Source organism: Myxocyprinus asiaticus, chromosome 38 (genome assembly GCF_019703515.2).
Source record: "Myxocyprinus asiaticus isolate MX2 ecotype Aquarium Trade chromosome 38, UBuf_Myxa_2, whole genome shotgun sequence".
In the NCBI taxonomy this organism is placed as follows: domain Eukaryota; kingdom Metazoa; phylum Chordata; class Actinopteri; order Cypriniformes; family Catostomidae; genus Myxocyprinus; species Myxocyprinus asiaticus.
In genome coordinates, this window is record NC_059381.1 from 21277751 (window position 1) to 21301203 (window position 23453).

The 23453-nt window shown below is 39.7% G+C and overlaps 1 protein-coding gene across 3 annotated transcripts in view; it reads right to left on the minus strand.

Annotated features, from left to right (window-relative positions):
- The window catches only part of LOC127428608 (glutamate receptor 1-like), a 126394-nt gene that overhangs the window by 96193 nt on the left and 6748 nt on the right, over positions 1 to 23453 (minus strand). For all 3 annotated transcript variants that reach the window (XR_007895117.1, XM_051677047.1, XM_051677048.1), the window contains exon 3: positions 16223 to 16462. Coding sequence is in view for 2 of the 3 variants with exons in the window: in XM_051677047.1 (XP_051533007.1) it covers positions 16223 to 16462 (240 nt within the window). In the remaining variant the exon portion in view is untranslated. The remainder of the gene's footprint in view (positions 1 to 16222; positions 16463 to 23453) is intronic.

The following is a 23453-nucleotide window of genomic DNA, read 5'->3' on the forward strand; positions in this document are numbered from 1 at the left end:
TTTATCATACTACTGGGCAGCCAATATACATGGCACCTTGTTTTGGTTCCAGAGTCATTTTGGGCTCAGTGACTGGGTACTGGCCTGGGTCAGTATTGAGGAGCATTCTTTGCTCCAACCTGCTATGCTACTATGTTGCCCTCTCGCTACCATTTCCCCTGATGCATATTGCAATCCCATTGTTCGACAATTACTACGAATTTGGCGTCAATTCAGGACTCACTTCTGTCTTCAACTTCCATCTATCACATTAACCATAACCAAAAATCCTTAATCCTGAGCATCAAGGAAACGGACATAATAGCTACTTTACAATCTTACAGTATTTCCTCCTTTTCTATGTCCTTTCTCTTTCATATCAGACAGCAATGGGAATCAGACCTCCAGCTCACATTTGATGATGAGATTTGGGATCAGATCCTCACTCGTGTTCACTCCTCTTCTATCTGTGCTCGACCTAGTGTTATCCAATAAAAAATGTATACATCGTATTTATTGGACTAAAGTTAGGCTATCAAAAATTAAACATGACATTGACCCCCTTTGTGACCGGTGCCATCAGGCTCCTGCAGACCTAATACATATGTTTTGGCAGTGTCCATCTATAGCTCATTTTTGGCAGTCGATGTTTAACTGTTTCTCACAGGTTACAAATAAATTGATTGATCCATGTCCTCTGGTGGCGCTTTTTGGTCTCCCTCCGAAAACTCTCAACCTCTCTGGCCCTATTAAAAATGTTCTGGCTTTTTCCACACTGCTAGCCAGAAGACTCATACTTTTGTTATGGAAACAGAAATCTCCTCCCTCATTCGAAGGTTGGTTACATGAGCTGATGAGTTGCATTCACTTGGAGAGGATCATAAACACCACAAAGGGCAATACTGGATTGTTCTATAAGACCTGGGACCCTTTCCTTATCTTTTTTTCAAAATATGGATAACTTAAATCCTCTGGTCGCCTCCATAACTAAACAATCAACTATGTAAAACATAATGTCATGACAAATTTTATCCCCCTTTGCTAATTTAATTATTGTAATTTCACTGCTTAATGGGTATATATATCTGTAATTGTAATTTTTATTGTTATTCTTTAGATTGTGACTGCATATGTTAGGCATGGTGTTTGTTTTGTTTTGTTTTTGGGGGGGGGGGGGTTCTGTGGAGGAGAGGGGGGTGGTGGGCATACAGGGGTTGCGTGCTGTATTTATTTTATTTTATTTTTTTGGTGTTCTGTATAATTTTGTACTCTATGGCAATCCCAAGTATAATATAAAACTTCAATAAACATGTTGCAAAAAAAAAGAAAAAAAAAAAAGATTTCAGACATTATAATATGTTCTGGCCCCCTCCCTGCTTATCGTAGTGACAAGATACATAGTAGACAATATATATATATATATATATATATATATATATATATATATATATAGTAAATGATATATAGAAGATATATTGTCACTGAATGGCTGGATATCTGAGTGGTTTCTGGAGAATAGCATAGGATTTATAGACAACTGGACAAGTTTTTGGGGTAGACCTCATCTGCTAAACAGAGATGGACTCTATTCCTACAGGGAAGATGCCGCTCTCCTCTCTAGTAATTTGGCTCATAGTCTTAATAGTGTCAGTGTTTGACTCAAGTCAGTGCCCAGGTCAGGAAGCAGACAGACTGGCTAAACTGTCTGCTAGCTGCCTTGAGACATCACACAGGTCATATAAACTATAACATATAGAGACTGTGTCACCTAAATATCATATAGAGACTGTGTCTGTTCCCCGAACTACCAAACACAAAACCTTTAAGTCATTAAGAAAAAATCTGATTGATGTAAAACAGACAAAGTAGGAGTAAAGTATGGAGTGCCGTAGTGCTCAGTGTTAGGTCCTCTACTTTTCTCCTTGTATATGCTTCTCCTGGGAGACATTATCAGGAAACATGAAATTAGTTTTCACTGTTATGCCGATGATATTCAGCTTTATATTTTATAACATTGGACTATGAACCTGTAAAAATAAGATGCTATCATATGATTTGTCTCTCGACAGATGTACTGTTACTTCATCATCTACAGTTAAGAATTATGTTTGATAGCAATCTATCCTTTGAAAATCACATTTCCAATAACTGTAGAACAGCATTCTTCCACTTCTGAAATATTGCTAAGTTACAACACATGCACTCTGTTTCTGATGCCGAAAGCTAATTCATGCCACATTTATGCTCAGTTTAAGTCTAGACTAAAGACTCATCTCTTCAGCCAGACATACACCCAGTTTATCCCTCAACCCGTAGTTATGCTGAATTAGTGAGGTTTTGCCAGAACCGTAAACACTTCTCAGCCAAAGGGGAACTGGCTTCCCAAGCTGAGCCTGGTTTCTCCCAAGGTTTTTCTCCATTAACTAACATCTCAGGAGCTTTTGGCTTGCTCACTGGGGGACTAAAGACAAATCATTTTTAAAGCATGATTTTCAATCACGTTTTCATTTAAACTACTCAATAAGGACTTTAAAACATTACAGACATTACAGCATCATTTTCTGTTACAGCATCATTTCTATGAAGCTACTTTGAAATGATGTGTGTTGTGAAAAGCGCAATACAAGTAAAAATTACTTGACCTCACTTAACTCATCAAGATAATCAAACCTAAAGTTGTCACCACAGGCTGGGGAGCCCTGTGTGATAAACATCTGCCATTTGGCACCTAGACAAGTGCACAAATTGTGTGGTGTATAAATCGCCTGGAACTGCTAGCAGTACTCTTGACTCTTAAAACCTTTTGATCAGACGTGCAAGGGACTCTTGTTCTGATTAATTTGGACAGCAAGGCAGTTGTGGCATATAAAAATCGCCAAGGTGGAGTACAGTCATGCCCAATGCAGAATTCTCCTCTGGATCAAGACCTGTCTCCTATTGATATGTGTGATGCACATCCCCAGGCCACCTAAACAGTGAAGCAGATTTACTCTCTCGTCAGGGTGTAAGGATGGGGAATAGAGACTCAAGCCACAATCTGTTCAGAGGATTGGGAGGTATTCAGGGAAGCCATGGTGGACATGTTTGCATCCCCGGATTGTCACCTCTGGTACTCCATGACACAAGCTCCACTAGGCTTGAAACACCTTAACTAACAGATGTCTTGCAAGCTCGAGGCACGATCTGTCATCCACAGCCAGAGCTGTAGACACTGCAAGTGTGGCTTCTGAACAGGGCTCGTCTGACAAAATAGGGTTGTGCTAGGCACCAAACTACAGACCAGGGCCCCCTCAACGAGGCATCTATATGCCTGAAATGCCTGACTTTCTGCAGATTTGTGTTCCTCCCGAGGTGAGGACCCAACTTATTGCCCTGTGCATACGATACTCTCCTTCCTACAAGAGCGTTTGGATGCAGGATTCACTCCATCTATGCTCAAGGTTTACGTCGCTGCCATAGCAGCCACTCATGACTGCTTAGAGGCCTTGTCAGTAGGCAAACACCCTCTGGTCAGTAAATTTTTGTGTGGTGTGAGATGACTGAGAAACTTTCGTCCCACTACTGTCCCAGTCTTGTACTTAGACCTGCTGCTGAACGCGCTTACAGGTCCCCCGTTTGAGCCACTAGAACCGGTAAGCTTATGCATACTCTTTTGAAGACTGTGCTGCCACTCACTTTGCCATCAGTCAAACATGTAGAGGACCTTAAGGCCTTTTCAGTCAGCGACTCTTGTTTAGAGTTTAGACCAGGCTTGTCAAAGGCCATTTTCAAGCCCAGAAAAAAGTTAAGCGCCCAAAGTGCTGGCAACCCCCTTTACCCTGCAGGTGTTCTTCCCTCCTCTCTTTGATCGAGACAAGGCTAAGAGACAACACATGCTCTTTTCTGTGAGAACATTACGCATGTACTTTGACTGAATGAGTCAATTCAGGGTGTCTGAACAACTCTTTGTTTGCTTTGGAGGCCATTCACAGGAGTTGGCCATCTCCAAGTAAAGAATTTCCCACTGGGTCATGGATGCCATTGCGCTCACTTGTGATTCGCAAGGCATACAGTGTCCCATGGGTGTTAAAGCTCATTCCACCAGGAGTATGGCCTCATCCTGGCCATGAGTGTGAGTGTGAATGAGAGCATAAGAGCAAAGTTTTACTACCCTGTTGGTTAGTGTCACTGTACCAAAGCCCATGGCCAGGCAACCTCCCTGCTCTCCTCCTTCCCACTAAGTGAGACATTGGACCACTACCCGGTTTGGCTAGTGTCTCAGACTTGGCATCAAGGCATACTGTTTATTGTTCCTCCACTTTCCTTTCTATTTTTTTTTTTTTTATACAAAGGGGTGGTTATAACAATGTCTTTTTACTACCATGTTGGCTAGTGGGCATTGCCCTATCAGTAACACTGTGTTATGGCATACGGCTCCCACAGTAAAAGCCACTGATGCAGCATCAAAGTTACCAACTTGAAAGGGAATGTCTTGGTTAGTGATGGAACCTTGGTTCCCTGAAAGGAGGGAACGAGGCACTGCGTAGCTGTGCTGCACTAATGATTTTTTGCTGTTAAGGGACAGAGAGATACGCTTTCCTTCCTACAGTCGGAAAATCCTGATGGTGTGGATAACTTTTAACCAACTGATGTCAAGGTGATTGTTAGAAGATGACATCAATGACATTCATACATTTTTAAATTTGTCTTAAAGGTGCTGTAAATGATTCTTGCCGTTCTGGAACTTCCATCAGACTTAGCTGTTGATAAGCCACACCTCCTCTTTCCAAAACCCCACACTCCAAAGACCTGTGCGCACACAGACACAGTTGGAGACAGTTGTATTAGAGAAAATGGAGGGCAGGGTTCCCCCTACAAGCACGTGCACAGTGATGGACAGGCCGAAAGTCTTCTGATTGGCTAAACAAACTGTCTGACCACGGCCTGCAGACATCTTTTTCGCCACTGTTTACCAAGCCTAGGGCTGTTACAGAGACAGGTGTGATATTTCATGGCAACTATTTCAATGACATCTGATGGGTAATAAGGATGTTTTCTGCATGTAAATTCATAAGAAGTAATAACTTACAGCACTTTTAAGTGTACAAATACATTTTGGGGTCAATGTATACACAATCGATTTTCTCAAAATCACATCCTCTAAGTTCTGAGTATGTTTTTCTTTAGTTGTTAATTTCCCTCAGTGTGTAATTTCTTTTCAAAGACAGAACATAACTATGAATTGGGAATCTGTTCTGCCCTGGTACTGTAGCTCCAAAGTCACTACCTCCAAATGTACAAATTAGATAGCTACGTTTTAGTTGAGGAAAAGACACAATGTGATATTAATAGGCAATACTCTGTTGAGAGTCAGGGTTAAATTTACGGCCTGCTGTGAATTTCATTAGAACTAAACAACTAATTTTATTGGATGTCTCTCGCCATGCAGAGAGGAAATGCATGCATGACTAAACACACTGTTTCTGATCATTTGACTTTTCCACAGGCAGCTGATCAAGGTATTTTTTTTACCTGCACATTAGTCATGTGATGGCCTACTGCATATGAGGAAAAATTAATTGACAATAGCAATTATGATTGATTATTCTGCCAACACTGTGTAAATGCGTGATTGTGGAAGGATGTGCTGCCCGATAGTTGGTTTGATGAAGTGTGTTGCCTGTACAGCTGGAGCACTGACAGCCCTCTACTGCTGATGGTAGGAACATAACGTATTATGGAATTTACGTACAGGGGAATGTTTAATTGCATAAATGTTTTTATGCATTATTTTTCATATAATTTATCACACTAAATTAATGCGTTAATTCAACAGCCCTTATATATACATTATATATATATATATATATATACACACACACACACACTGTTTATCTATCTATCTATCTATCTATCTATCGTCTAGTGCCCTTAAAAGGAAAAAAAAAAAAAAAAAAAAACATAAGCAACACTACAATGTTACATTTAAATATGTCAACATTCAAAAGATTTGTCAGTAATCCAAATGCTGATCAAAACCCTGTTTAAGAGAGTTGTGGGTGGTTACGCAGCATTTACCAACTTCAAAAGACAATCTCATTCAGTCATGCTGACTGAATTAGGTACATTCCCTGTCAGGCTTTGCCCGTAGGGGAATGGGATCAAAGCCTCTGCATTTTTAAAATGCAGATGTGGTGCTCTAATGCAGTGCTCAGTGTTGGCTTGTGCTCTATTACGATAAGCTTCCTGGTCAATATGAAGGACGAACTTCAAAGAAACACAAATCTCCAATTCATCCAAAGGCAAAAAAGCCAAACTGCCTTTAAAGCAAAAACTAGATACAGACACATATAGTATTCACACACAGCAGTGTTTGTGAGCAGCACAAAAAAGAATAATACAAATGACCAAGATAATCAGCCCACCCTCCTAACAATCCCAGACTTCGCAATTACTGAAAAATTAGGTCAGTATACAGTTCAGCTAGTAAGCTGTTTCAATGCAAACTAGCAGGCATATTTAAATGGGTCAGGAAATACTTTTGAAGTGCGACATAAACAATGAAGCTCAAAGAAAAGCATTTCAGACAACATTAATTAACCAATTTATGAATTTAAATGAATTTGCATTTATTGTGGATGCAGGGCTGCACTTGCAATCATAGATTTGGCTCATAATTGGAGCTGTCATCACAGTTATTTGTACATTACAGCCCAGTCTCCTACATGGAAGCTTGGTTTGAGAAAAGGTATGATTAGTTTTGCTCGACTGTCAAAATATGGATCACAATAGTTGTCCACTTTTGTTAACACAATATTTTTGAGAACTACACTCTTGCATTCATTCTTCCAAATGAAGCATAAAAAAATGTCTTTCCTTTTGGTAGAGTGTCAACTATATCTAGAGATCTAAGCGGATAGAAACATTATAAATATAGAAACTGATCTGGCCCACTGAATTCTATTAGCATAATACATTAACAATGCATATAATTAACTTTTAAAAAATCTGGACTGTAGTGAACTTACAAAGAGAAACTTGGGTGCAGTTTTCCATATAAAAATCCTACTCTCTGTGGAATAAATAATTGAAACTCATTGTAATTAGGACAAAATTTTGTATCATTTTGCATAACTTACATGCTACTTTAACTGCTCTCTTCTTTTCACTGGTGTCAGTGTTAGCAGTCATTTTAATGTTATAAAGTAATCGGTAACACTTTACAATGAGGTTGTATGTGTTAACATTAGCTAACAACAGAACGGAAGCGAGGTGAGTGCGAAGCATGTTGAGTTTCATGTGCTCACGACCAGAGGTGGGTAGTAACGTGCTATATTTGCTATATATTAAAAACAATTACTTTTAGAGTAGGTTTAAAAGTGGGTACTTTTACTCTCACTCAAGTAAATTTCGAATGAAATTTTTGTACTTTTACTTCATTACAGTGGGTGGCGTTCCTGTCATTACATTACTGGGTTTAATTTTAATTAATGTATAATTTATTGAGAGATTATTGAATGGGACTTTTACGACAGCGGAAGTTCACACAGATCGAGTCCATCACTGCTGCAACATCATGCTCTGAAGTGAAACACTTTCTTCACTCTGCACAGTAAAACATAATAGTTTCGTCATGCAATGCCTTCATTTAACACCAAGACAAGCGGATATTTTAAGATTAAAATTGCAGCTCCAACTTAAGGCAGCACGCTGAGGTAAATTTTGACTCTAATGATAACGTAGGCTTTTCTGTGACATGGTGATGGTCATTTTCAGGGTGATTCTGTAAATACGGGCTCTTGTGACATCAGTTTTTAAGTGTACATTTTTAAAGTGTACATTTTTTAATCTGCAGCAATATATCAATGCGCTTTGTCCCGCATCCCGCATGTCATAAGCAGTATTTACACATTTAATCCATGCCCTCGCAGGTGTACTGACAACTATGGCAGCTACTTTGAGCTTATTAACTGTATAAATCCATGTAAACATCCACGTTAAGTGTAAATGCCTTTTGCTCTGCCGATCGCGTTATTGACAATTGGAGCACGAACAGACAGCATTTCTGTGCGTGGTGTCCTATGCAGGCTGTTTACTCTGCGGTTAGGGAGCAGCTGTACTGCTGTACAGAACTAATGATCTAAATTCTTTCGACACTGAAAACTGTAATTACACTGAATTAACAACTAAAAGCTATGAAATAGCTAAAGTAAGCATTAATAAAACATGATTTAGCTTTGGTTTATATTTCCCTGTGAGACATTGTTCATGTTTTCACTGTAATAATTACTAGAAAGGTTTCCAAACTTCTCTTCTTATTTCAGATTAACAATTTTTATTGATTCACATATTTCAACATAGAAAAACAAAATATATATATATACAGAATCAGCATTAACCCCACTATTACCCCTCCCAATACCTAATCCCACCCTGGGCCACAACAACATCCCAGTGGTCGTAAATGATATAGACACACACACAAAAATACAATAAATAAATAAATAAACAAAGAAAACATATAATAATAATAATCACACATCCATAAATGACATATATCCGCCCCATTTCTCCACAAACAAGTTAAACTTCCCCATTCTTCTAAATGACCCTTCTTCAAAGGCCGCCACCCTTCCCATCTCTGAGCACCACTCCTGAAATTAGGGCACTCCAGACGACCTCCAACCCCTTAAAATGATCTGTTTGGCGATCATGACACTGGTTAAGACCCAACTCTTTATGTGTCTATTTTCATTATCGATGACCGCCCCATCGCCCAAAATACAGAGTCTGGGGCAAAATGATACCCGAGTGCCCAATACATCACACACCAAACTCTGAGCCTTCAACCAAAACTACTGGATCTTAACACACCACCAAAAGACATGGGTTATGTCTCCATCCTCTGATTGGCATCGCCAGCATGTGTGTGTGTCTTTAAGACCAAGCCTATACAATCTAAAGAGGGTCCAGTTGAACCGATGTAAAATCTTGAATTGCATAAGTCGCACCCTTGCGTCACTAGATGCAGACTTGATGTTTTTTAGAATCTTAGCCCACTCTCCCTCCTCCAATTCCAAGTTTAAATCTTTCTCCCATAATCTCTTGACGCAGGTTGAAGCTCCGTCCCCCAGACTCTGAATTAGTAGGGAGTAATACACTGATGCCTCGTGACCTTTTCCAAAAGCAGTATTCACCATTCCCATAGTATCTGCTGCTTTAGGGGGGTGTATGTTTTTCCCCAAAATAGTACAGAGCAAGTGGCACAACTGTAAATACCTAAAAAACTGAGATCTGGGGATCCCAAAATGTTGAACCAAATTTTCAAAGGATCTCAACACACTACTCTCATATAGGTCACCAAGTGTAGTAACCCCCCTCACAATCCACTCTGACCAGCAGAAAGGGGACTTATTAATACATAATTTGGGGTTCAGCCATAAGCTCGAAGCAACATTTAGATAAATATCCAAATTAAACACTCTGGACACTTTTGTCCATACCGAGTGCAAATACGAGATAACGGGGTGTAATTTAACTTCTCCGGTTAGTTTGATAGAAAGGCTTTGCAATGGCAAAATAGGGGCAAGAACTTCCTGTTCAGTAGAAAACCAGGGAGGGGCTCTTTCAGGTGGAAGCAACCAATGAGCCAAATGTCTGAGACCGAATATATAATAATAAAACAAAATCTTGGGTAGGCCTAGCCCTCCTTTTTCAATCGGCCTATGCAGCTTACTGAAATGTAATCTGGGACGCTTACCATTCCAAATGAAAGACTTCGCTATGCTATCAAATTGCTTGAAGTAAGAGAGGGGGACATCTACAAGGAGAGACTGTAGCAGGTAGTTCAATTTTGGCATTAAACTTCCCAATCATCGCTAAATTTAATGAAGCCCACCTGCCCACATCGCTCGAAAACCTTTTTATTAAGGGGTCAAAATTAACTCTGACTAAATCAGACAAATTTGCTGGGAATAAAATATCCAAATACTTAATGCCCTGTTGGGGCCACTGGAAGGCACCTGGCTGGAAAGCCGTTACTGGGCAGTACGCTGTCAGATCCAAAGCTTCGGATTTAGACCAATTGACTCTGTATCCTGAGAACTTAGAAAAAGAATGAATAATTCTGTGGAGGCAGAATACTCCGATCTAGTAGGGTCAGAGATGAATAATAAAATATCATCTGTGTAAAGCAGAAGCTTATGCGCCACACCTCCCGCCATCACCCCTGTAAAATCCTCCTCCTTTCTTATCGTGGCTGCTAATGGTTCCAGGGCAAGACAGAACAATAATGGGGAAAGAGGGCAACCCTGCCGGGTGCCCCTATCCAGAGTAAACTAATCTGAAATTAATCAATTTGTTTGTACCGCCACTACCGGGTGTCTATAAAACAACTTAATCCATCCAATAAATGTACTCCCAAACCCATACATTTCCAAAATCAAAAAAAAGATAATCCCATTCTACCATATCAAACACCTTTTCGACATCAAGTGAGATGGCAGCGACCAGAGTCTGAACATTCGCCACTGACCACATGATATTGATGAAACGCCTAATGTTATCAGAAGAGCTGCGGCCTGAATAAACCCCACCTGATCTATATGTATAAACCTCTCTTCTTATTGACAAATTCATCCAGATCTGACAAGAGTCCTTAAAGGGATAGTTCACCCAAAAATTAAAATTATCTTATCATTTACTCACCCTTATGCCATCCCAGATGTGTATGACTTCCTTTCTTCTGCAGAACACAAATGAAGATTTTTAGAAGAATTTCTCAGCTCTTTTGGTCCATACAATGCAAGTGAATGGGTGCCAACATTTTAAAGCTAAAAAAAAATCACATAAGTCAGCATAAGAGTAATCCATAAGACACCAGTGTTTGAATCCATATCTTCAGAAGCGATATGATAGGTGTGGATGAGAAACAGATCACTTTCACATTCTTCTTCTTGTGTTTTTGGTGATTGACATTCTTCTTTGAATATCGCCCCCTGCTGGGCTGGGAGAAGAACTTCTAGCAAAAAATTACTTAAATATTGATCTGTTTCTCACCCACACCTATCATATCACTTCTGAAGATATGGATTTCACCACTTGAGTCATATGAATTACTTTTATGGTGCCTGTATTTGCTTTTTGGAGCATAAATATTTTGGCACGCATTCACTTGCATTGTACTGACCTACAAAGCTGAAATATTCTTCTAAAAATCTTAATTTGTGTTCTGCAGAAGAAAGGACATAATACACATCTGGGATGGCATGAGAGTGGGTAAATGATGAGACAATTTTCATTTTTGGGTGAACTACCCCTTTAAAGTGATAGCTCAGCCATAATTTAATATTCCATCACCATTTCCATACCCTCATGTTGTTCCAAACACGTGTGACCTTCTGTATTCGGTGTAACCCAAAAGATGTTAGACAGAATGTTAGGGACTGACAGTCTCAGTCACCATTCACTTTCAAAATATAGAGAAAAAAACATATTCACTGAAAATAAATGTGACCAAGGCTAACATTCTGTCTAAAATCTCCTTATTGTGTTGCATGGAAGAAAGAAATTCATACGGGTTTGGAACAACATGATGGTGAATGATGACAGAATTTCCATTAATAATAATAATAATAATAATAATAATAATAATAATTCTGTAATTCATGTTAAATGTGTATTATGTAATGGAATGTAAGGAGTTAACGTCCATTATGTCATTTGTGAAAGTAACGAGTTACTCACTACTTGAGTACCCTTTTAATTGGATACTTTTCACTCTTACTCAAGTAATTATTTATGTTAACACTTTTTCTTCTACTTGAGTAATTATTTTTTTTAAAGTAATTGTACTTTTACTTGAGTACAGTTTTTGGCTACTCTACCCACCTCTGCTCGCCACGAACACAATCAATCACTGCGAGCGCTGTGTCCACGAGGGCTCAGCCCAGGCTATATACAGGGCTTGTACTGAACAGGTCAAACATTTAATATGGAGAAAAGGAGGCAAGCAAGGCTTGAGCCTGCGACAAACCCTTCAAAAATCTCAGTGCTTTATATCCCATCCTATCGCACCTCACTCATACAGTCCCTCAAGAGCCACAGAGGAGTGTTTCCGCTTACTGACACAGCAGTGAAGTTACCGACCTGAACACATGTTAATGTGTAAAACTTTATTGTAATGTAGTGCTGCATTATAATGACAAAAATCCAAATTGTCAGTTATATCCCTTGATATTTTAATTACAGTTAATTTTCAATTCATACAATTTACATTAAAATGCTTATTTTAGGTGGATTAACTGCATGCCATATTTTTTATGTATTTTTACGTTTCTGAACTACTTTATAGCTGTTTTATCAGTAAATGAATACAGTGCCTTAACAATCAATGTCACATTGGTCCCCTCATTGGCATGAAAAACAAAACTGTTATTCATATTTTGAATACATTATACACAGAAGTGAGCAACAGACTTGTCCATGATTGATTACAATGCTCAACCATTGCAAAAACACATGTTAAATAGAAAATTAAATTGAAAATTTAAAAATCTCAATAATCCCAATTTAACCCACGTTTACAGGAATTCATTAAAAAGCTGTGCCAGATTGCATTTAGAAACACCTCTGCAGCCTCTGCCACACCAACACTCTTCCCTCTCCTGTCACCTGCATCTGAGCATGCCTCGGCAGCTGTGAAATTGTTTCGTGCTGGAGAGCAAACCAGTTTTATCTCCCCCTGAGCAGTGCTAACCAGCAGCTAAGACAGAGAGAGAGATGGAAGCTGCGTTCCCTCCGTCTCCCGTTAGTGTCGCCTAGCGCTACTGCACCATTGGTGATAAGGGAGAAAACTGGAATGAGTGTAGGGATTGTCTGGGATGAGGAGAACTTGCTCTCTCCATGCATCCTACTTGCTTCTCCAAATATCTTACACACCAACACAAATTGATTTTCTTTCCGTTTCCTTTAAAGTCCATTTTAGAGTTTTTTCCCTGCCTCGATCAACAAAGCCAGTTCTGTGTTTATAGGCCCTAACTGCATTTTCTGGGTCTTTGAGGCGAGCGCACATGTGCCCAGCTCATTATACTTCAACTCAGTAAACATCTGTGTGAGTTGGCAAGGACAGATTTGGGGGGTCGTGATCACTAAACTGCTGTAAGCTCCACAGATGATGCTCGTCCCATCTGTAACAGCTTTGAGATGACATCTCTGAGCACCTGACAAATGATGCAGTAAACATTTTAGTGTGAGACAGGATTATTATCGCAGTGGTTGAGCACTACACCTCCCCATAAACACCTTTTTTACATATCTATTAAAGGAATAATTCACCCAAAAATGAAAATGATGTCCTTATTTACTCACTGCATGGTGTTCTATGGAACACCAAAGTAGAATTGAAGTAGAATTAAAAAATCTTTATATAGCTATTTCCATACAATGACAGTTCATAGTAGCAATGTCTGTTAAGCTCCTGAAAGGACAAAACTAAAACACCATAAAAACATTATATAAGTTAACATAAAAGTAGGCCATATGACAAATGTGGTCTGTTCCTCACACAAAGCTTATCGTATGGCTTCAGAAGACTTGGAATGTAAGTCATGTGGACTACTCTTATGGTGCTTTTTTGTCCTTTCTGGAGCTTGACAGACATGTTGTCAGAACTATCGATGTATGGAAAGAGCTGTGTTAAGATTCTTTAAAAAGTTCAACTTTTGTGTTCCTTGGAATCAAGCATACAGGTTTGGAACGACGTGAGGGTTAGTAAACAATGACAGGATTTTAATTTTAGGTGAAAATTTTTGTAAATGTGCACTATAAACAGGTTTCGAATCACACAATTATAATGTTATTACAAAGACATTAAATATACAGTATATACGGTATATATATATATATATATATATTGTATAAATAAAACAGGCATTCTGACATAAGGTCTTCTGAAACCTGACAGATTTTACGGCAGCACAGAGACTGAAGAATTATGATTAAGCCTGCCATGTTCTTGCTTTACCTGTGAACTGTGGGTTTAATGTGCAAATAGAAGTGCTACATTATCACATAAACATTTCACACACAAGCTCACATTCACACACACACACACACACACACACACACACAGTAGTTACTTGGTTTAAAATAACCCAGCGACTGAGTACTGCTGTATCCAAGCAACAAGAGAGCAGCATGAGTTTTTTTAGATTGTTGTATTTGTGTGTATGAAACACTATGATCTTGTGTTCCTAGTTCAGCAACAGCAAACATCCACAAGATAAGTTAATCAATAAAACGTTCCTTGCTCTGCCTGTTTCTTGATTACTGCTTAATTTCCTTTGAGCTGAAAAACGTAATTTCTTTGACAATAGTGTCACCATATGGACTTGCAAAAACAATCACTGTTTTCAAAACAGATTTCAGAAAACTTCCCCGCTTTCTATTGGTTGTACAAACAGATAGTCCCGCCCCAAATTCACACTATTGGTCAAGCCAATGTTGCTGTGTCAGGCTGGACAGGCCGCTCAAACAAACAGAAAATGTTTTATAGTGTCACAGTGTTACACTTCTAGGTGAGATCAACCTAGTACCTACAAATGGTTTTCTCATAGTTTTCTCTGTATATTAAGCTGGGATATGAGCAAGAATTTTGACATCAAAAAATTACGCACGTCAGCCTTTTTTTTAGACAAACGCAGAACACGTGTTGTTGACAAACATTGTTTGTCTTTTTGTAATGCTCTGATTTGCCTTCCTTTTCATGTCTTTTTGCAGTAATGATTTTGGTGTTATTCTCTCATGACAACATGACAGTTTGATAATGATTGGATCTGGCAAATATGAGTGCCACACACGTGTCTCCACTTACAAGAGAAATATGATATGCGGCCAGAGCTCATCCATACGCAACTCAGAAATCAAGCTCTTTCACTGAGCTCCAAAAAGATTATCAGAACATTCCTGCGGGTATCAGGGAGCCATAAGTAAAATTACTACACCCCAGGCACTGGGAATGTCAAAGTATAACCATATTACAAGCCAAGCAGAGCAGGATTAAACAAAATCACCATGTTTTTCACATGAGAAAGCTTTCACATCAATATCCTCCAAAGCCCCTAAATCACAGATCACTAAATTATCCACAGTTTATCTTCATGACATCTTGAACAACCGCACAGGGTATTGCAACATTTTATCATGGCTGCATCTGCAGAGGCAATGCATATAAACAGGAAAATAATATTAGAATGAAATATTTACCTCATCCTGAAAAAGTTTTAAAGACCCAATGAAATAAAAATGAAAGTTGTGAGACTGTTCATCTACACTCACTGAGCACTTTATTAGGAACACTATGGAACACTAATAAAGTGCCCGACGTGGTCTTCTGCTGTTGTAGCCCATCTGCCTCAAGGTTCAATATTCTGCTCACTACAATTGTACAGAGTGGTTATCTGAGTTACCGTAGCCTTTCTGTCAGCTCAAACCAGTCTGGCCATTCTCTGTGGATCATTCTCATCAGCAAGGCGTTTCTGTCCGCAGAACTGCCGTTCACTGGATGTTTTTTTTTATTTTTGGAACCATTCTGAGTAAACTCTGGAGACTTTTGTGAGTGAAAATCCCAGGAGACCAGCAGTTACAGAAATACTCAAACCAGCACATCTGGCACCAACAATCCATGGTTCAAATCACTGAGATCAAATTATTTTTCCCCATTCTGATGGTTGATGTGAACATTAACTGAAGCTCCTGACCTGTATCTGCATGGTTTTATGCACTGCACTTCTGCCACACGATTGGCTGATTAGATAATCACATGAATAAGTAGGTGTACAGGTTTACAAGTGCTCAGTGAATGTATATACTGTGTGCTACTTCCAAATTCACTTTTAGCAGATATAAGCATTTTAAATACACACATTTTAAAATAGTCTTCCTCATCCAGGACAATGGAAAAAAAAATATGTATTACTCATCTTGCACTACACAGATTTTTGTCCAAACAAATGTGACACCACATTCATGGCTGTGATGCAACTAAAGCCTTTTGGCTATTTTCAAAAATTAGCTAATTCTTTTAATATGTCCTTCCTGTTTCCATAGGAAATACATCAACACAAGAAAGAAAACTGTGTGATTTCATCAAGTGATTTCATGTTTTTTTTTTTTTTTCTGTGATAGCAGCAAACCTCAATTCATAGATACTTATCAATTACCATTGTGATTTTGAAACACTATGTTAGCAGAATAAAATACTAACCTGAGTCCGAGCTGTACATGTAGACGAACTTAGTCCACTTGTAGTGCTCAACAAGGGCAATCAGAGCATCCTGGAGCTCTGGCCTCAGCTGGATCACAAACTGGTTGTTGGTATTGATGGGGAAGCTGGGCGTGACGAAGCACACATGCAGAGCACCGCAGAATGACATTAGCATATTCATGGTCTTCCTGTCATACAGACCAATGATGGCATAGACTCCTTTGGAGAACTGGGAACAAACTGTGAAGAGAGCAGGAGAAGAAAGGTAAGACTGCTGAATGGACATTAGGGGCCCTATTTAAGAGTGCAAGCATTATGTGCAACACAATGCATTAAGTCATAAGCACAAATACAACGGCATGGCCATGAAGTTTTAGTTTTTTCAAACTTTACAAGCATGCGCTAAGTCTAGGCGCAAGTGGGGTTGGCAAAATCGTCCATGCAACGTGCAAAAGGCGTGACCAAGTGCCATTTGATTCTGAGGTTCATCTCTGGTTATTTAACATCTGCGTCCTATCATATAGTCCATTCCCTCAAGCACCAACGATTTAAACAAAGACAGCACATTAATTAGAAGTTGGGACTGTATGCAATGAATTAGAAGAATTGAAAATTAAGTTCTTCTGTGCATTAACTGCATCCTTGATGAATGTCAGGCATATTTCTATGACAGCGACATGCTCCTTTTATACGCATGGAAAAATGTGATAGGAATTATATTGGATATATGCACCATTAAATTAAATAATTATTATTAATCATTTTCATCTTCTGACACACAAATCATGGCTAGTATAAACAGTGATCGTATCAGCGCACACTTCACTTCTACCGGTCGATTTTGATTTAAAAAATGTAATTCATTTATTGAAACAAGAAAAAATTAAACCAAAAATATTTCTAAATTCAAATTACACTTCAAATGAAATGAAAATATAATAAAAATAATGAAGTGGTAAAAAAAAATATCAATTTAAATCCAAAAATTTTACTCTCTCCAACTTGTTCCACTGACCTCTTTTGCAGTGACTTAAAAATCACTCTACGACAACTGGTGGACAATTACTAGTCAAAATTAAATCATAAATACAATTGTAAATACACAAGAATAATAATACATATAAATATAACAATAATAATAATAATAATAATTGAAAAAATAAACCATGACCTCGGATGTTTAAAACAAATCTCATAATTGTTTGTTTCCAACAAACAAATTTGATGTTCTGTACTTTCAGAATTTGGACATGAACTTTATTACCAAACTAATCTCCAAACTGCAAATGCATGAACTGAATTTGGACTTTGCACTGAGTTAAGAGGTGGCATTAAAACGTCTTAACGCAACGACCAAATTCTTAGGAAAATAGCAAATTGCGCTTTGCTGTAACGTAGTGCTGCTGGCACTGCTGGCAATGGCAATGATGAAGACGAAGACGATGATGTGAAGATGAGAACCCAAGTGCAGTTTATTTACAAAAGTGAAACCAAAACCCTAACTATAAACGTGAAACATGAACTTGACTAGACTTAAAACTTGACATAAACATAACATGGCCAGAACAAAACACATCCACACACATTCAATACTTTACAAATGACAATGGTGAACATGAGGGCTTAAATACAAGACATGGGAGAACATAAACCAATGAACAAACAAAACCAATAACAAGCTCATTAAACAATAAACCAATAAAAACATGACACATGAACATGGAGGGAAAACATGAAATCACATGATAAGGGCACAGGAACTATACTTTTCAAAATAAAAGACATGAATCAACAAAATACATATGACATATCCCCCCCATTAAGGGGCAGCTCCCGATGCCCCAACACATAAACAAAACACATAAAACATGACATAAATTCAAAGTTCTGTAGGGAGCTGTGGGGGGGGGGCGGGGGACGTGGCATGGAGCAGGCTGATGCGTTGCTGTGATATGGCATGGAGCAGGCTGAGGCGTTGATGTGACGTGGCATGGAGCAAAAGATGGCGCTAGTTCAGCGACCATGATGAGGAACTCTGGCTCTGCGGCGGCCATGACGAGGAACTCTGACTCGGCGGAGACCATGACGTGGAACTCTGGCTCGGCGGTAGCCATGACGTGGAACTCTGTCTCGGCGGCGGCCATGACGTGGAACTCTGGCTCAGTGGCGGCCATGTCGTAGAACTCTGGCTCGGCGGCGGCCATGTCGTGGAACTCTGGCTCAGCATCTGCCTCCCCCACAGTGAACGTGGAACCAATGATCTGTAGGGCGAGGTCGATATATTGAGCCAGGCTGAGGGAACTGTGACCGCCAGGCATCAAAAAAGAAATGGACTCATTCAGTCCAAATCTAAAACAGTCTTTGAGGGCAACCTCATTAAAGTCCACCTGGCAGGCTAAACCGCAGAAGTCCTCAACATAGTCCTCCAGGGGACGATTCCCCTGATGTAAGCGAAGAAGTAAAACTGCTGGGTTTATGGTTCGGTCAAGTAACCTGTAACGTAGTGCTGCTGGCACTGCTGGCAATGGCAATGATGAAGATGAAGACGATGATGTGAAGATGAGAACCCAAGTGCAGTTTATTTACAAAAGTGAAACCAAAACCCTAACTATAAACGTGAAACATGAACTTGACTAGACTTAAAACTTGACTTGACATAAACATAACATGGCTTGACTTGGCCAGAGCAAAACACATCCACATACGTACATTCAATACTTGACAAATGACAATGGTGAACATGAAGGCTTAAATACAAGACATGGGAGAACATAAACCAATGAACAAACAAAACTGATAACAAGCTAATTAAACAATAAACCAATGAAAACATGACACATGAACATGGAGGGGAAACATGCCACAATGTCACAACCAGCTCGCTTTCGCTCTGTCTCGGGCCAGCGCCCGGCTAAAACCCCCACACCTGCTGCTGGTAAAGCCACGCCAGCTGTGGCACAACGAAGGTAGCTGCCTCAGCGCAAGCCCTATGAAGTGGAATGCAGAGCTCGCCGTTCTTGAAGAAGGCTCGAATGAAGACACACAATGCTGTTCCCCTCTTCCCCACTGCTGTTTGTCGGGAAAGGAATATTGTTCAAAATGTTGTTCAATACGTTGTTTCTGTGTCTCAAATTCAATCACATGCAATAAAGAATGCAAAAAAGAGTACAGCGCTAGTTGCACATGACGCTCACACTTTTTCATTAAAGAGCTCTTTCCCACTTCAAAGCCCACACATTAAGTACAACCACTTCCCAATTGTGAGCGACGCATTATATCATACAATGAACAAACCAAATTTCCCTCTGTCCCGTTACACAGATATGTGTAGAGCCCTTACGAGTATTTCCGACTGGGTGCTAAAAACAATTGAACATGGTTATTGGACATGGAAACAGTTCTGTTAATTGCGCCGAAATGGCCCAATCAGTCCTGGTGTCTGGAGATGGTAGAAATACTGGACGGGCTTCCATGTGAAATACCGCTGAGGAGAAACCTTCTCTCTCAAACACAAGGCACGATTTGGCATCCCCAGCCAGAGCTGTGAAGCCTACACATGTGGCCTTTGAACAGAGCACAGCAGACCAGCCAGAATTGGCTCAGTCGGTTATGAACACCACTTTACAGGCTAGAGCACCGTCCGTGAGATGCCTTTACACAATGAAATGGAATGTGCTCACTAATTGGTGCTTTTCACACAGCAAAGACCCAGTGAACTGCCCCATACCTGAAATTCTTAAATTTCTTTAAGAGCTATTGGATGCAGGGCTCACTCCATCAATGCTCAAAGTTTATCTGGCAACTATATCTGCATATTACGTACCTGAATCCGGCACCTCTATAGGCACATGATTTAATCATAAAATTCCTTAAGGGGGCGGGGCAGCTAAATCACCCTTGCCCGGCTACAGTCTCGACTTAGGACCTAACTTTGGTCCTAAAAGCACTCATGGGGCCTCCCTTCAAGCCTCTGGACTATGTTGAATTGTGTGTGCTTTCTCTTAAGGCCACATTACTGCTGGCTTTAGTCTCAGTAAAACGGGTCGGTGATTTGCAAGCACTGTCAGTTGACAATTCATGTCTGGAGTTTGGTCTGGGCCTTTCAAAAACCACTGTCAACCCCAGGAAAGGCTATGTGCCTAAGGTTCTAACCACACCCTTCAGAGCACAGGTGGTTCACCTTCAAGCATTTTTCCTCCTCCATTTAATTCGGATGAGGAACAGTCCTTGCATTTGTTATGCCCTTTGCGAGCACTACACATATACGTTGAGCGCACCCGCCAATTCAGACTGTCTGACCAGCTCTTTGTGTGCTATGGAGGATGCATGAAAGGAATGTCCATCTCCAAGCAAAGACTTTCTCACTGGATCGTTGATGCGATCACCATGGCTTATGAGTCGCAGGGTGAGAATTGCCCAATTGGTGTTAAATTACACTCAACTAGAGGCGTGGCCTCTTCATGGGCATGGACGAATGGTGTGTCCTTACAAGACGTATGTTTTGCAGCAGGATGGTCTTCTCCAAACACATTTGCCAGGTTTTACAACCTAGATGTAACGTCTCTCTCACAGCAAGTCATCTCTGTCTAGAGCGATTGCTATTTCATTGGCCAAACATATACCTATGCCCCTCTAATTATGGGCTCCCAGTCTTTTTACACAACCGCCTGCATTTAGACCGTTGTATTTCCCAAAAGTCACAGGCACTTTCATTACAAATAAACTTCTTTCCCGACTGGGTTCATGAAGGGGTTAATTCATATTATATGACCATAGTTCATATATTTATTCTGAGTGTTCCCCTCCTGGCTCACCATGAGGGCAATTCACTTGTGGCATACTCATGTCGGTTGCCGTCCCGAGGGACTGTGGTGTCATGTTTCCTCTCTGGGAAGTTTATGTTGTGTAGTGCGGCGTGATGGGATTCTGTTTCCCATAGCGTCAGCTTAGTGACACAATGACAAGTGTACTGAATCATAAGGGGACATCTCGGTTACATATGTAACCTCGGTTCACTGAGATGAAGGGAACGAGACATTGTGTAAACTGGCCACACTACGGACTCAGGGTTTTTTTTAGGTGCGAGCGATGCGCTCTTTGTCCTGCAGTCAGAAAATTCTGAGGAATGGTGTTTGCTCGCCCGCTTTTATACCGGACAGTTTCGTGCCTAAAAGGGCGGGGCCTAAACACCATAGTCAATACTGGCGTTATTGTCGAAAGGTTTCTACTAGGTCATGTAGAAGGACACTCCACATAGTGTCTGCTTAGTGAGGCAATGTCTCGTTCCCTTCATTTCAGGGAACCGAGGTTACATACGTAAACGAGACGAAACCAAGCGATCATTATGTCCCATTTCTCATCGCAGCTGCTTAGCACAAAAACTCCATTGAAATGCATCTATTATTCCACTACAAAATCTTCAGACAAGTTCTGTTCTCTGGTTTGTGTGCAGCTATGTTGCGTTTTGTTGTTGTTGCGGTTAATATCACTGCTGGTCCTGTTGAAGCGAAACAAAACAAGTTTTCGCTTGAACGGCCCATCTCGCGTGCGTTGCGTAACTTCTGTTGCTCTCGTGAAAAGAGCTCTAAAGCTCACGTGCAGACTCATGAACACACACAGAAGAATAACAGTCAGTGAACATTTTTACTAAATAACAAATTGTGTCCTTTTGAAGCTTGAAGAGGTGGCCACCATAAACTGCCATTGTATAACATCACTGAGCACAACATTTTTTCACAATTTCTCCCTTTGTGTTAAGAAAAAGAAAGAAAGTCATATGGGGTTATAACAACACAGGGGTGAGTAAACAATTGCTGAATTTTTATTGTTGGGTGAACTAATACTTTAAGGATCCAACAATCGATCAAGTAGAAAAGCGTAAATATTGGTAAAAAAATTAATTTAAAAAAAGTCTGTCAAACCGACTGTCTGTCTGTAGTAACTACTATGGTCTCTGGCTTTTGTTGGAATAAAACATAACAGATCATCAACCTGACATAAAAAAAATATGTGAAACACTCATTTAAACTCAGGTGACAACTCTGTCCTTCTGACGTTTCCAATCAAAACACAAGGTAGACACAAGAAAGCAAGGGCTGGCTCGTCAATACAGCGTTATATAAAATTTTGTCATGATTACCCCCAAAGCTCTTCCTCCTATACAAAAGCAAGACCTCAATATGTCTTGCCCTGCATTCTTCTTTGTAATTACACTGACAGTAAAACATCCACCCACCAATCATCTCTGCTCCAGCCCCCTCACAGACGGCTAAACCCCATGTGCTTAAGGAGCGCATGGCAATTGGTTTTTATTGCAGTTCTCCAGGAGGGAACATGTTTCATGTATTTTTGAGTCCTTTGCCCAACTAAAGCTGGGTCTTCTTCAAATAAAAAACACCAGAACATCCTGGAAACACTGTGCGCTGACTTTCCTACTTACTTTCTCACCGCACACACCTAACCTAAAGCATGGTTCTGCTGCGTTCCTTTTACCTTGACTTTTTTTTATTAAATAAATGTCCCTCTGGGTCACTTCACTGATGTCTTTTAAACCCTTTCATATTATGTACATACATAATACACAGTAAAAAGTGGTAATCTGCTGTTACCTTAATGAGCTATTTCTACCTTATCTAACCCTTAAAATTAGTTTTGTTAATGTAACCTAATGTATTCAGGTTGATTCAGAGATGTTAAATAATATTTTGATGTGTCAGTGATTGACTTGATTTACATTTGACAATGCTATTTGACAAAGAAGCAACGTGGAAGTAAACTATAGCAAGTGTAACACATGGCTCTTTTCATTTGGGTGTACTACTAAAATTATGTTAGCTGTGCATCTATATTGACAAAGAAAAAATTCATATGTGTAGCTTATGTGTATCTTATGTGTAGATGATGTGTTCTGTGTAGCTCAATATGAGTTTGACAGCGAGTTGTGTGTCATGAAATTTCAGTATGGAAGTAATGAATCCTGTTCTATATTTGTTGCATCATGTCTTTCATATATAAAAAATAAAACATTAAAATATATCAGAACTAGTGCTGACAGTCGATTTAATTATAAATTTTAATTAATCACATTTTTATTTTTTTGTAGTTAATCACGATTAATCACAGATTTTAAAAGTGCTGAAATTTGACACTATATACAGCAGGGGTCGGCAACCTATGGCACATGTGCCAGCATTGGCACATGGAGGGGTAATCACTGGCACGCCAGCAACGG